Genomic DNA, 16,037 nt, shown 5'->3' with positions numbered 1-16,037 from the left:
ACCTACACTAACACATCATAATCACCCCAAGTACATAGTACAGTAGGACTCATTCTTAATGTTGTATATTTTGTGGGTTTGGACAAATGTGTAATGACATGTACCCACCCTTACAGTATCATACATAATATTTTCACTACCCTAAAAACCTTTGTGCTCTGCTTATTCATCCATCCCCCTAAGGGTGGGTTATTTTTTGGAGGGTTTTTTGTCACTTTTTAATTCAAGGAATCAGTGGTAGATATTCTTTATAGCTTAATTCCTATTTTGTTCAAATTTTTTCACCATTACATTAAGCAAGTAACTTTTCTCCTTCTTTACCACATTGCCTCACCCCTCTTTGTTTCTTGATTATAATGTTCTTATTAGCATTAGCATTCCAGGATTGAGAGTTTTCTTTGATGGGGTTTTGTTTGCAGTAAATTATCCCCCAAAGAGTATGATTTAATTCTCTTTAAAATATGAAGAATCATGTGCACTTGTTAAAGTTCTTTGAGTTATTTTTAGGAAGAAGTAAGAAAATTGAAGTCTCCATGATTGTTTACCTTATTTTTCTTCATTACAATCCATTATACAAAACACAAGGAGAACAGGATAGCATGCGTGGTGATTAAAAGTATAGCCTCTAGGGCTTCCCTGGTGGCGCAGTGGTTGAGAGTCCGCCTGCCGATGCAGGGGACACGGGTTCGTGCCCCGGTCCGGGAAGATCCCACATGCCGCGGAGCGGCTGGGCCTGTGAGCCATGGCCGCTGAGCCTGCGCGTCCGGAGCCTGTGCTCCACAACGAGAGAGGCCACAACAGTGAGAGGCCCACGTACCGCAAAAAAAAAAAAAAGTATAGCCTCTAGATTCAGATTGCATGGGTTCTAATTCTGATTCTGCCCTTTACCAGCCCTGCAAACATGGGCAGAGTAATAGAACACCTTGCTTCCTCATCTGTAAAACGGGGGCGATAATTCCAATTCCAGAGAATTGTGAGGATTGAAGAGAAAATTAATATAAAACACTTAGCATGTAATAAGGAATAAGAATGTTAATTTGGTGTTGCAGTTATCCTTGTTATACTTTTATTATTACTACTAAGATCCCTGGTTGTTATCACTAAGAACCATAGATACGCTTTGTATTTGAAAATTAAGATAACCATATAAATATCTCTAAACTGTGTCTTTCCAGTTGACAGTGAAAAGTGTTCTCTATCATCTCATCCAGTATAATCATGTGAAACCCTAAGTTGAAGAAATGGAATACTTGCTTGACCAGAGAGAAATCTGTTCTCCTACTATATTAACAAGAAGAATTTTTAAAAAATAATAATAGGGAATAAATTTGTTGAAGTAAAAAAAAGGTGAGGGAGACTAGATGCCTTTACTTTCTGAGAATTCACCACATTTCTGTACTTAGCACCAATTTGTATGTATTGAAATGTGTCTAGGGCATGCAAACTTGAAAGGACTGCTTGTTTGAGTGAAGTACTGCAGTCTAAGTGATACAAATTGGATGAATTAAAGTGGCTCTGGGGATTTGTACTCCAGAGGAGCTGAATGGTAGTGACTGTCAGTGCCTCAGCTTTACAGCAGTAAAAGTGAGATACAGCAGAAAATGTCCTACTGAAAATCAGGTGGTGAAGTCTATAAAACACCCAGGTGCTATGTTGTTAGCAACTATATAAATGCAGGATGTAATTTTCTCCTCTTTGCTCTTGTCACTTTTCCTTTATAAAATTCTTCTCTACCTTCATCTTTAAGCTCTCATTACCTTTAAGGGATCCTCCAACAAAAAGTATGAAACGTCATGAAGCCTTTTTTTTTCTTTCATGTTTGCCATTTGTTATTAAAGGCCCTCTTGATAAAGAGGTACAAACCCATTTCCTAATACTATTCCTTCCTTCCTATTCTGTTCCTTAAGTGTCTTCTGTGCCTCCTGTGGAAGAAGCATTCTCCTAATTTAGAATTCACAGCATGGAGAAATAAGTTATTTGCTTATTAACTCATTCATTAATAACTTGAGCCATGGACTTATCACATCCTATTTTGTCATCATTTTTGCAATATAAGGGAAAATAGATGATAGCGAAGTGGATTCATTCACAGCAACACTATACACATTGAAATTCCAGTGACTTGAATGGGTGAACAAACATTCCGGTGTGTATTTAATTTTTTATCATGCTTTGTTGAAATGTTTTTGATTTTTGAAAAGATTTTTGAAGTGAACTAAAGAATTTCCTTTTGATAACAATAGAGAACTTGTTTCCTAAATATAATGTCAAAAATATTAATGGGGCCTGTGAATAATTATAATTGACAGAGCATTCACATTCATTGATGTTTTATAATTCTATACACAAAATTACTAGGAATTGGCTTGGATTGCTATTGTGAAGTATTTAGACATACTGTATATGCCATCTGACTGCATCTGTGAACATGTAATGTTTTTCTGGTCTGTCATAACTAGAGAATTTTGCTGTAAGGAGGATATTTTGGTTCCTTACATCATTGTCTACCAAATCGAAACTTTATAAATATCTTTCTTCAGTCTGTTTATCGTTTGTTTTGAATTTTCTGAAATTACTTTCGCATTGGTAAGGTTATTCTCTTCTTTAGATTTTGCTTCCACCTTCATCTAAGAGAGTAATAAATTGCTACTACCTCAGGGGCTACCACAAGAACTAAGTAAGAGAGATACTAGACCCAGTGGTTAGCACATAACAAGCATTTAACATTAACTCAAATTATCATAAAAATAGAAAAATATTTCTGCCTTAGACAAATTATTCACAAAAGAGGTACTTAAATAATTTTGAAGTACATCTTTTTCTCCTAAAAAAACGTATTTTTGAATCATCTCCTCTACTTCAAAAAAAAAACCATTGTAACTTACTCTAAGTAATAGACATTATCAGAATTCATGACAGTTTTAGCTATGTTGTTTATGTTAAGTATATGCATGTATGACATGACAGTGTATGAAATTTGGTTAAATGTGACTGAACAAAGAGTAAATATAGTTGATATTTATAGATATTTTATCATAATGACATTACATAATAGATACTTTTCTCATTTATTTGTAGAGGCTTTTAGAACCTACCCCTCAGTTAATATAAGCATTTTCCTTACTCTCTTTCCAAGCATAATAATATTCTAGAATCATTTCAATCACATTCATTATTCGAAATCCTAAAAAAAAAAAAAATTAAGAAAGTGCCAATAAGTGTCTCTCCATAGTATTTCTTTGTGACTTGTACCTTTGGATGAAGTGCATTTCACCAGGTGGTTTTTCTTTCAGAGTAAAAAGCCAAGTCCTTATGTGTAGGCCTACAAAGCCTACATGATCTGAGCACGCCTGCCCTAATTCCTCTTAGGCCTTCTGCTATTATTTGTCCCCACGTACTGACAGCAGCCCCACTGGCCTCCCAGCTGCACTTTACCCTAGAAGCTCTGTATTGTTCTCCCTCTGTCTGCAGTCTCCCTCCCTGATAAATCTACAAGCCTGACCTCTTCACTTCCTTAAGTATTGGCTCTCACTCACCTTCTCAATGCATCTATCTACCTATTCACTATAGTTACTGTAGTGAAATTATTGTTCCTACTCATCTCCCTTTCTCTGTCCTCTTCTTTTTCCCTCCCTGAAACACCATTTGTTACATTGACTTCATTATAAGTAAACTAAAGGCCATGAACACACTATTAGGTCTGAAAGGCAGAATTGAGTTCTGTTTGTCAGATAGGCACATCTTCCACCAAAAGTGCCTTTGCCCTTATAATTATCTAGTTGTCAATTACTTTGCCACACTTTTAAAAGAAAGCACACTGACATAGAAGAAAATGTGTATTTTGAGGAAATGACATTGTAATAACGTATTTTGGATTTAGAGAGCCCCATTCTTCCAAAAAGCTAATTTTGGGTCAAAGCATATAAACTGATGCATCTTGTCTTCATCTCTGGTTGGTCTGAATAACCCAGTTTATTAATGCAGACCAGAGCAGGAAAGGTTGAAATGGCTTACACGTAATCACACAGATAGTTGGTAGAGCTGCTAAGAAAAGCATCCAGATGTTCTCTTTGTTCAATACATCATCCTATGTGGAGCTGTATTGGAGGTTATCTCTCATTATTATAAGTTGTCACCTCATCTCAGTTCATACCCAATGGCAAAGGAAATGAAGAGATAAATTTAAAACTTAACTGGGCTTTTTATAACTTTTTTTGCCTTTCAATCTGAAGATGAAAAATATTATTTTTAGAGGGTGAGAAAGTGAACAAATTAGTTTTAGACCTTTATCTACCGAAACAATATCATATGCCTCTTGTCTTAGAGAGAGAGCATATTTTTAAATGACTGTAATTTAATACTGTGACTATGAAAAGAATATTAATTTTTACAGCAAGTGAAAATAATGCAGTAGTATGTAGCATGGGGCAGGTAGGATAGAAAGCTGTCTAATTTTGGTCTACTGGGACTGGTATAGATTTTCCATCCAAATCAGCAGAAATGTAGCTTTAAGAGCATAGTAGCAGCTTTCCTTTTTGCTTGGAGCTTTAAAGTCAGAGGTAGCTGGACAAGTTTAACATGCAGGCCAGCCTGTGACTAATACAGCAAGTTGTTAATTCTGCTCTTCCTGATGCTGCTCCCCTGTTTCTAAGTGGTCATTAGTTCTTTGGGTATATGTTCTTCTCTCAGCTTTCAAATAGTTATGAATCTTCTGAAAACTAAGCAACCCTAACATTCAAAGACATCAGCAGATAAGTTGCACTGATGTGAGGGCTGGGAAAGTCAAGAAGTGTAGACTTCCTCCTCTTATCATTAGTTGATTTAGCTTATTTTGTTTCCTTGCTTTTCCCTCTTTAATGGCAGTTGTTCAAACTTCAAAAATAATTTAATTTCTTCTTTTTGAACCCAGTGACATTCTTTTTTTTTTTTTTTTTTTTTTTTTGCGGTACACGGGCCTCTCACTATTGTGGCCTCTCCCGTTGCGGAGCACGGGCTCCAGACGCGCAGGCTCAGCGGCCATAGCTCACGGGCCTAGCCGCTCCACAGCATGTGGGATCTTCCCGGACCGGGGCACGAACCCGTGTCCCCTGCATCAGCAGGCGGACTCTCAACCACTGCGCCACCAGGGAAGCCCCCAGTGACATTCTTTAAGCTACATCAGAGTTGTGATTTTTTTTTTTCATGATACAGAAAGAGAATCTAAAGATAAGTATAACAAAGAACATATTGTTAGGGTTTGAAATGTGGTTGCTCATTATAGCCAAAATAATTTCAAATAGCTAAAAGCACTGAAATATATTTACGTAATGAGTTCATATGCCTGAAAACTAAAATTAGATGTTTGGAAGACAGTAAGGAGATAAGTTTCTTTTCCTTCCTTAGCCAGAACATTGCAAATTAAGGAAAACTGTTTACTAGATCATTTTATCCTTGCTAATGGAACTTATTTTTCTCCCAATATGGTTTCTCCATCAATTATTCAGAGATTAAAATATATTATATTGTAATATTCAATCTCATGTATCTTCTAATGATCAGTAATTATCAGACGAAAGGTGAGATCTCCTTCTACCTTCAACAGCCCCTATCCCCACCTGCCTGCCCCCCATATAGAATTGCCTGACTTAGATAATCACCCTTTAAAGTCATCTTCCTGGAGTCTGAAGGTCTTGTTGTTCAGTGTGCTCTGACAAACTGATTTGTTTAAATTCAGTGCTTTGTGCCATTCCTATGAATTTTAATTATAGTACCATTTTTTAGAAATGTGCAGTAGAATTCATGTGTGCCTAATTCTGAAAATGGCTTTGTACATTAAGGCTCATTTAACCACAGATGGTTAGAGAGAAGTTGAGAGGCAGTTATTGGTCATAATTTTAAAACACAGTAATAGCATGGAACTTTCTTGTACTGCATGCATTTAAGATGCTGTGTTGTCAACCTCTCGGTCATTAGGCATGTTGCGATTTGGCTTATGTCTTACTGGTCAGGATGTCACAGTGAAGAAATGTTTAGTCACGGAAGAAAATCAGTGTCCAGCATGCAAAGATAGTAATAGGGTAAGCACTCCCAACTGGATTTTCATAGGAGGGATTGATTTGTGTGTATTACTGGGTCTGTGTAAAATGGTGTCCTTTTGGCACTAGATGAATATAAATTTCAGGAAATGTTTTTTCTTCTGCAGATTAGTGTAATACAATGAAATTTGCTGTAACTGAGGGGAGGCAGTGGTTGGGCGTCTGCTAATAGCCTGAAAGTAACTAATGAGGATGTGCAGTCGGAACAATTGATTGAATAGCTGCAGTCCTGTGTGTTGCTTTCTCGCTTGCTCTCTCTGCAAGCTGTAGAGAGGGAGGGGGAAGAGCAAGACACAGGGGAGGGAGCGAGAAAAAACGCTTTTTCTTAAGTGGAAGTAGCACGGATCCCAGGGGCCAGGAGGCCAGAAATGGAAGTTTAAACTGCATCTATCTTTTAAAGGGAGAACAGCAGGAATCAAAATGTCAGTCTCCGGAGTCACGATTTACTCCTTATTTTTTAAGATCTGGAAGATAACACAGAATACTCTTTTTAGGATGTGTTTTTTTTTTTCCCTTGTCCATGTTGAGATTATCTAATGTTATCTGAGAAGCTGGATTCCTATGTCTGTCAGTTGAAGTGGAGATGGGAAGCAGTTGTGATAAAGGTATAATATGTATATATCTATCATCTGTGTGTGCGTGTTTATGTGCATATATATATGCATATATATGTATATCACTCTATAAAAATTTTTAATGTAACCTTAATATAGTGTATAGTAATTAAATTGGAGAATACCACATCATCTGTAAAATCTGAAGCTTGTTAGGTCAGTTTGAAGAGATTTAGGATTCCAGAGTAAGATCTTAGTGAGGTCATATTGCCAGAACAAGGAAAAGCTGATCTATTTTTATAGCAGCATAGGCATATATGTTATTTTATCCTAGCAGCAGCTTTTAGTCTTCTCATGGACCTTTGGCTGCAGGCTAGTGAATCATCTTATCTGCACAGAACTGAACTTTGACCTTTGTGCAGACACCATCAAATCATGTTCACTAGGCAAAATTTGTTCACAAGAATATGAAAAAATTTCACTGGATTATATTAACTCCTATATTGCTGACATAGAGAAGTAGATTCATATACTGAGATACAAATATTAAGTGAACTTAGAGATATTAAACATAGCTCAGAGGAAATTACTTTTTATATGTGCATAAGGATATAAGCTGTCACAGTAAAGCAGATAATTAACAGTGACCAAGTCTCCCTAGTGTCTCGATAATATCTCTTTAGAGATAAAGAAACAAATTATGTAGAGATAGAATGTAATGTATCTTTAAAGCAGACTGATTTTTTGTGAGAAAAAAATCAATAATTTTACAGGTTAGCGAAAGATCCTAAATTTGGGTTTTTTATGATGTTCTTTTTTTCTTTTCCAGAGGTGCCAGCAGAAAGGTCCCCCCGCAGACGGAGTATCTCAGGGACCAGTACATCAGAGAAACCCAACTCTATGGATACTGCAAATACCTCACCCTTCAAAGTACCAGTAAGTGTTTCTCTTCTCTAAAAGAATACTTTACTTTTCTCCTTTCTTTTTAGAGTTAGAGACAGTTGCTAAGAAATCAAAACATTTTGTTCTTCAAGAATTTCTTTATCAAGTTACTAACTAAAACCTATCACAATTTTATAAAGATGCTGGTAGGAATTTTTTTTTTTAAAGGATGGCGTATAGTGGTTTTAGTGATGGAGCCTAAGCAGAGAATGATGAGACTCATAAAGTTGCAGAGCAGAAAATCAGAAAATTAGATTAGAAAATTAGACAGTTGTGAGTTCTAATCCTGAAACCTGGCCTATGCTTTGCTTAAGCCATCTTTTAGATGACTATATAAGTGCTTAAGAAATACCCTGGAAGAAATATTCCAGTTAAAAATACTCCTTAAACTGACTAGGCAGTACTGAGAATCAATATTAAATATGAAGGAATACTGAGATGGAAAGTCTGTAAGTGATCAGGTCAGGTGACTACCAGTTGCAATTTGGACCTCTTTGATATAACTTGGAGTAGCCTAGATTTTAATTCATCCATTTTCTTTGTTTATTGAATAAGAAATATACTTACTTTCTATTCATATCATTTTATTAAAATTAATTATTTTTAAACTTGAAAAGAATTACATCCGTGAAGTTAGTCATTATTATAGGTACACTGGAAATCAGTATAAAGTAGAAATAGCCTTTTCTATTGGGAAAAAAAGGATTTTTTTTCTTTTAATTCAGCCAAGTTAATACGTTGTGTTCTTTATTCCAATACAATTTTTTAAAGTTAGGATGACCTTTTAAGTAGAACTGGTATTTTGAGATATAAAGCTGGCATTCACTTGTAAATTAACCAAAGTGAATGTTTTATTTTACATTAATCCTGAGAAGCAAGATTTCCCCTTGTTATATCTAGGTGCCTTGTAGAGTTTGTGAATATCTATTATTGTGACACCTTTCAAATTTTTACAAATCTTCTCATTTTTAAAGACCACAAGCAAGTGTTGGATTAATATTCTAACCAAATCGTGACAGGAGTTTTAAAATACTGGATTTCATGCCTTTTACTAAATTTCTTTATTCTAATAGACATAACTATCTATTTAAAATTTGTTTTCATGAATGAAAAAAGCATCTTTTCTCTCCCTTCCCCTTCTTATTTTCCTGATGAAACCAATCAAATATAGTGAAACTAACTATAAAGAGTTTGGTGAAAAGGTTTGAGTTAGAATTTGAATATTTACTACTGTCATGCTAGAATAGAATGGTGAATACTTAATTTTTTTTTTTTTCAACATCAGTAGCTGAAGAAGAATATTCCTCTGCAATGTGGTAACTTTGAAATACTTCCTATATTGAATCTGAAGTTCATGACTGGCCTTTTAAAATTTGAATTAATTAGAAATAACAATTTTCATTTATATTTAAACAATAAATTGACAGCTAATTTAAGGTTTACCTTAATAATAAGACTAATTATTTTTGAGTAAAAGTAATAAACCAATGGTGCATATACATGAAGACTAGCACTACTCACAGACCACTTACTCAGGGATCCAACCCAGGTCCCGGCAGTGAGAACGCTGAGTCCTAAGCACTGGACCGCCAGGGAATTCCCTCATTTGTTATTCTTTTTACAATCTCGGCCACGTCATGGATTTAGAAATACTGAGGGAAAGAAGGGTCCCCTGACTAGCAAATTGCAGTCACAAAGCCCATGCACTTAGCTCTCTAGTAGAATTTAGCCATTCATAAGCCTTCATCTAGACAATTGTTTGGAAAAATAACCAAACAATTTAATGGCAAAAAAAAAAAAAATGTCAGTGAGTAGAGGGAGGAGGCAGAGAAAATGAAAAACAAGGAGTCATAAAAACAATCTGAATTCATTTAGGATAAAGGCAGATAGCCTTATATTTATTGATAGTCCTTAAGGGTACCATTGTATTACAGGATGGATGGTGCATAGTGTAGTCATTGACATTGATAATAATAGTCCTGAATCATCAAGGAAAAGTGAGATTATATTGTTTGTACCAGGCTGTTTTTTAAAACTGGAAACTGTGTAATATTGTGTGATATATATCCATTGAGAATATTTAAAATCTTAAAGATATGTGAAGCTTTATAAAAATTGCTATTCCGAAAAATCTAGTTTCTGAAGTTCCCCACTCCTTGATAATGCTAGATAAATAATTTATATTCTTTTAAGAGAAACCAAAATATGCTGGCTAAATGAGGCACTGCAGTACTTGGATGTCTGTGGAAGTACATTGTATTTTTTAAATCTCCATATGATACCAATAGCTAATGTGACTTACATCACTTAAATGTATTGCCAGAAGTATGTCTAGTTTTCAGATCAACACAAAATATTTTTGTAATAAATATCACAAAAGACTTTCTGAATATGGGAAAGCAGTACAAAAAGGAACCTAACTGAGATACTTAACTTTTAGTTACTTATATAGTACCTCAAAGATCATTTTCCTGTGAACTTTATGAAGGGGCAGGGGTGAGATTTAAGCACAAGCACTTGTAGTTCTAAGACTCAGGTGTCTTTGCTGTGGTGAACAGCAGGTTCACTACCCATCAGGAGGACCCAAAAAGGTGCTAGTTGTGGACTCTCCAAAAGGGCCTTATTCTTCCTAGATCTATTTTCAGGCTTCCTGAGGGCAGATGAAATAGATTTTTAACAAGTCTTGATGGAAATTCTTGACAGTGACACACTTAATGAATGCTTACTTTGGGCAAAGTATTGGTGATTCACCAATTGATATTGATGCTTTCTTGGCACTCTACTTGGTACTGGGGAAACAGAAATGAACACAACAGAATTTCCATACAAGAGAACTTATAGTCTAGTAGCAAGAGACAGAAAAATGACCAGATTCGTAAGGAGGTAGATGAGCATGGTGACACTGGTTTTTAACAATGCACTGTGTAAGCTAAGGCTTTGTCAAGGAGCCAGTGTTTCAGCTGCGTTTCAAAGGCTGAATGAAAATAGTTGAGAGGGGAAGGAGAGTATTCCATCTTGAGGGAATAGCATTTTGTAAAGACACACTTCATAAGGTGACTCACGCTTCAAGGGAATATGGGAAAGCATTTCCTGCTTTTCGAGGCAGGAATTGAAAAGCATGTAGGCAAAAATGGCTAGAGAGAGGATGGAGAGGTAGGTTGGGGCAAGACTGTGAGTGGGTTTGTTTGTCAAGCTTAACTAAATTTTGCTGGCCACTAAAGCATTAAAGATTGGTTTAATTGAAATATTTGTCTTGGCTTAAAAGCTAAACCAAGTTATATAAATACTGGGACATACTGGTAAATTACTTGACTCTAACCTAAGTGACTCTTCTTGCTATTACTATCTGAACTCAGGGTGATAGGTAAGGGGCTATCATTCAATAGAAGACCAGTCCAGCACCCACCCCTGGCTATCAGCTGACACTGCTTGTAGTTCTAGAGTAGTGGTTAGCCTTTGAGAGATCCCCAGAAGCCAGTGGATAAAAGTTGTTTGTATCCTGCTGACTGCTGCTAGATAAGGCAGAAAGGATATATATCTTTGTATATCTTCCTTATTCCCCCAAACTTATATTTTCTAAACTTAAAATGGATAACTAGTAAGTAGTATATTCATGTATATTCCTTACTTAGTCTAATCCATCTTTATGCAGATAGACAGCGGAGTCAATAAGTTTAAAAATAAGAATGTAAGAAATGAAACAAGGAAGTCATGGCCACTGAACCTATAGGTTAAGTTAAGGTCTCAGCTTTCGGGAATGTTTAAATGTATTTGTACTTATAGCTAATCATAGGCATAAGAAAAGCAGAGATCTGCAGGGTAGTTATTCAGTTCTTCCTCCACTCTGATTCCATATCTCTTCACCTTAATTCCAATTGCAGTTATTTGTTTGTAGGTCTGTGTGCCTCATTAGACAATAAATATCTCTTCTACTTAACTTTTTTTTTAAATTGGAGTATAGTTGCTTTACAATGTTGTGGTAGTTTCTACTGTACAGCAAAATGAATCAGCTATACGTATACATATATCCCCTCTTTTTTGGGTTTCCTTCCCATTTAGGTCACTGCAGAGCATTGAGTAGAGTTATCTTTGTAGCTACCCCAATGTCTAACGACAGAGCCTTGCATATAGGAAACACTCAACAAGTAATTGTTGAGTGGATAAAATATAAATGAGTTATCTAAGAACCTGAATCAAGTGACTATGTTTCACACTTACTCTCTTGGTATTACAGATGATGTCTCTAGTCAAGTGGATTACTAAACCATTTAATAACCACTAAGAGATCATTTGGAGTAAAGGAGGGCACCTGCGCAAAATAGTTACCTTTTTTTTTCTCTTCAACAAAGAGAGATCTTAATTTATATTTGGAATCCAGGGCTATGGTATTTTATGTATGTAGTATATACTCTTTCTACTTAGGTTGGGAAGTGAAACTAGGTAGGATTCTTTATTTAATGATTTATCTCTGTGGATATTTCTTTGAACCATTTAGGTGTCAGATATACGTATAAGCTGGCAATGTTTTTGCAGATTTGAGTTTTGACTATTACATTCTTCAAGAACAATTTTAGTCATTTGAATAGTTTTTTGCCTCTTTTTAAAGATACTATTTTTCATTTTTTTCTTTAACATCCTGCTAGACTTTTTGCCTTTGTCATATTTGTGTTTTAAACACAAATAAAATATCCATTGTATGTTTTATATATTGTTAAAACTATATATAAAACTATATTTTAAAATAAAATATCCATTGTATGTTTTATATATTGTTAAAACTACATTTAAATCATGTTACAAGAGTGACTGGAAAGGAATGAGTAAACTAATGAAAAGTTATCCAGGTACTTAAATTTAATTCAGAAAGGGAATATGCTAACATCTTGTAATTGTATATATTTGTTTCGCATTGCCTGAGTTTTTGCGACAGGCTTCTTTCTTTAATATTCTATTTATAAAGTGTCTATTGATATTTATGATTTTTGTATCACTTCTCCTTAGACGATGCCATCAATTTAGCTTTGGCTGAAAGAAAGCTGCTGTGTACTGGGCCAGGTGCTTCGCTTAGTGTTTTCATTTCCATAACACAATGGTCTGAGTTGGCCTTCCCTGTGAATGTAACACAATGCAGTCGCAGCTGCTTCATTTATATTAGCCTTGAGCTTAGCTCTGAAAGAATTCAGGCACTAAAATACATGCCAAGACAACCAGAATGCAAAGTTGAACTAAAGCAGTAACCGACCATTCCTATGTAACCCTCCTTGTGTTCTTGTCACAGTGACTCCTGAGCATTCCCAATCAGACATACTAGGTACGAAAGACTGTCAAAAGATGGAACCTTTAGAAGAAAGTAAAGCTTTAGAGGAATAAATGTAGACTAAGTTAAATTCTGAAAAAAAAAAAAAGTAACGTTACATCCTTCCTTAAGTATTGAGATAATCGGGCTCAGTTGGTATTAGCCATTGTTTTGAATAGAATCCTCAATAAGATCTTTGTTTTTCCAAGGTAAACAAAGAGACAGAAAGCTTCATGCCACTTAATAAAGACCAGAAAGTGTTCATTGTCTAAACCAGTGGTTTTCAACTCTGGCTGTACACAAAAATCATCTAAGGAACTTCAAAAAATACTGCTGCCTGGGCTCCACCTCAGACCAGTTAAATCAAAATCTCTGGACTAGAGCCCAGTCTTCTGTATTTTTTAAAACCTTTCCAGATGATCCTAACATGCAACCAGGGTTGAGAACTATTTGTCTAAATGAGTGGTTAAAGTATTAGGAACCCACTTAGTCAATGTATTCCCTGTGGACATCAGTGCCTTCTTTTGTACCTTCAAGTCTGCCGTAAAAATCTAGCAAGTGATAGTTTCTCAGTGGCGTGCTATCGCTCACAAACAAGTTGCTGTGTTGTATATTAGTTGCCCTTCTGAGTGTTTACCACAGTCAGTTCAGATGACCAGTCTAATTTTACAAAATACTTGCTTTATTGTGGCAGAGTGGCCTTTGACCAGCCTAAGAATCTGTTTTAGCAGTAAAATATTCAATTTGAATTCATAGCACTTGAGCTACAATCCTGTTTCAACTTTTATATTCTCATTGCTGTTGTATTCCAGGACACTTAAAGTTCTTTCCTCTGCTGCTTAAAGATTCTTTATTCACCTTTCTTCTCTTTCCTGACCATCTGCATGGAGTTAAAATAGTAGGATTACCCTTCAGTGATACCTTTTCAATAAAGAGAACATTTATATTCATATATATATGAATACATATTCATATTATATGTCTATCAAAATATTACTACCAGAGGTAAAAATAATATAATAAACATAGAGATGTCTGAAAAGAAAAATTATAGTCTGAAGATATTAAATATTAACTATACCTCTAAATCATTTTGTAATCAGAACGGGTGTAATTTTAAAATCTTTTAACGATAAACACCCTAGAAAATGTAAATTTTGGAGAAAAGAAAAAAGGATTAAGGATAGATACAACCCCTTAAGGAGGATAGAGAGCAGATAGCAAATACCTGGAGGAAGAGAGCAGGAATGGCAGGGAATATTGCCAAGATCCTAAACTTGAAAGAATCAAAGAATGATGGAAAACCTCCTCAATCTATGGTTATTCCTAGAAATAGGTTTGCAATAGTGCTAACTAGTGGAGATTCCAACTTATCCTGTCCAGGAGAAGAGGGCTGTTTGAGAGAGAGGACAAGATGAACTCAAATATAGTTCTTTCTTAAGGATAGTGTACTATAAGGCCATCTCCTCAAAGCCAAGATATTTTTCTTCTGTTTTAATGGGGAAGTAGAGGCTTAACTACTTTCGTATCACAACTGGAGATAAACGTTTTGAAGGGCTAATACTCACTTAGGGGAGCATATAGTTAACCACTAAGTATAACTGATATCAGATGCTTTCTCCTTTCAAAGAAGTTGGGAAGTTAGAAATATACAAAGGAAACCTTGCCAACTTCTTGATTTGCTAGGGTTAGCTGTACAGAAAGGTATTTTTGTACTTCTTAGCTATACCTATAGTCAACAAGGTACAAGCATTACTGGTAAACAGTAATACCCCTGAGGTGCCTTCCTACCATCAGGCCATTTAATTTTATAATCAATGCCAGTACCACTCCACTGGATCTTTAAATGGTTTGTTTGTTTTATATTAAACATCTATGAATTTCAATTTATCATTTACTTATTTTTTAACTGAAAACTAGTTGATGTACAATATTATGTTCTTTTCAGGTGTACTGCATAGTGATTTGACATTTGCATACAATGAAATGGTCCCCATGATAAGTCTACTAATGATCTGTCCCCATACAAAGTTATTACAATATTATTCACCATATTTCTTATCCTATATATTACATCCACATGCCTTATTTATTTTATAACTGGAGGTTTGTACCTCTTAATCCCCTTCCTATTTCACTCTCTCTTCTCTGGCAACCACCATCTGTTCTCTGTATCTATGAGTCTGTTTTTCATTTTGTTTTATTTGTTTGTTTTGTTTTTACATTCCACATAGCAGTGAGATCATACTGTATTTGTCATTCTCTGTCTGACTTTATTTCACTTAGCAAAATACCCTCTAGATCCATCCATGTTGTCACAAATGGCAAGATTTTGCTTTATTTTTTTAATGGCCGACAGTCTAGTGTATGTGTGTGTTACACACAAACATACATATACATACACATACATACTACATCTCCTTCATCTATTTATCTATCAATAGATACTTAGATTGTTTCCATATCTTGACTATTGTAAATAATGCTGCAGTGAACATTGCTGTGCATGTCTTTTCAAATTAATGTTTTTGTTTCCTTCAGGTAAATACCCGGAAGTGGAATTGGTGGCTGTTATGGTAGTTCTACTTTTAATCTTTTGAGGAACCTCCATAATGTTTTCCATAGTGGTTGTACCAATTTGCGTTCCCACCAACAGTGTATAAAGGTTCCCATATCTCTACTTCTTTGTCACCACTTCTTATTTGTTGTCTTTTTGATGATAGCCATTCTGACAGGTGTGAGGTGTTATCTCATTGTGGTCTTGATTTGTGTTTCCCTGATGATTAGTGATCTTGAGCATCTTTTCAGGTGTCTGTTGGCCATCTGTATGTCTTCTTTGGAAAAAATATCTCTTCAGGTCCTCCACCCATTTATTAATCAGCTTGTTTGTTTTTTTGATGATGAGTTTTATAACTTCTTTGTATATTTTGGATATTAACCCCTTATTGGATATATTGTTTGCAAATATTTTATTCTATTCAGTAGACTGTCTTTTTGTTGATGTGCAAAAACTTTTAAGTTTGTTATAGTCCCACTTGTTTATTTTTGCTTTTGTTTCTCTTGCCTGAGGAGACAGCTCCAAAAAAATATTGCTAAGACTGATGTCAAAGAGCATACTGCCTATATTTTCTTCTAGGAGTTTTGTGGCTTCAGGTCTTACATCTGGGTCTT

General features: G+C 35.3%; 1 protein-coding gene across 8 annotated transcripts in view; it reads left to right on the top strand.

The window, feature by feature from the left end:
* Positions 1-16,037, top strand: part of RASAL2 (RAS protein activator like 2) — a 387,077-nt gene that overhangs the window by 286,136 nt on the left and 84,904 nt on the right. For all 8 annotated transcript variants that reach the window (XM_029231144.1, XM_029231143.1, XM_029231145.1 and 5 more), the window contains one exon: positions 7,458-7,564. In XM_029231144.1, coding sequence (XP_029086977.1) covers positions 7,458-7,564 — 107 coding nt within the window. The remainder of the gene's footprint in view (positions 1-7,457; positions 7,565-16,037) is intronic.

This window comes from Monodon monoceros, unplaced genomic scaffold (assembly GCF_005190385.1).
Source record: "Monodon monoceros isolate NGI ecotype Baffin Bay Population unplaced genomic scaffold, NGI_Narwhal_1 Super_Scaffold_18, whole genome shotgun sequence".
NCBI lineage: Eukaryota > Metazoa > Chordata > Mammalia > Artiodactyla > Monodontidae > Monodon > Monodon monoceros.
This window is presented reverse-complemented; position numbering and strand designations above follow the sequence as displayed.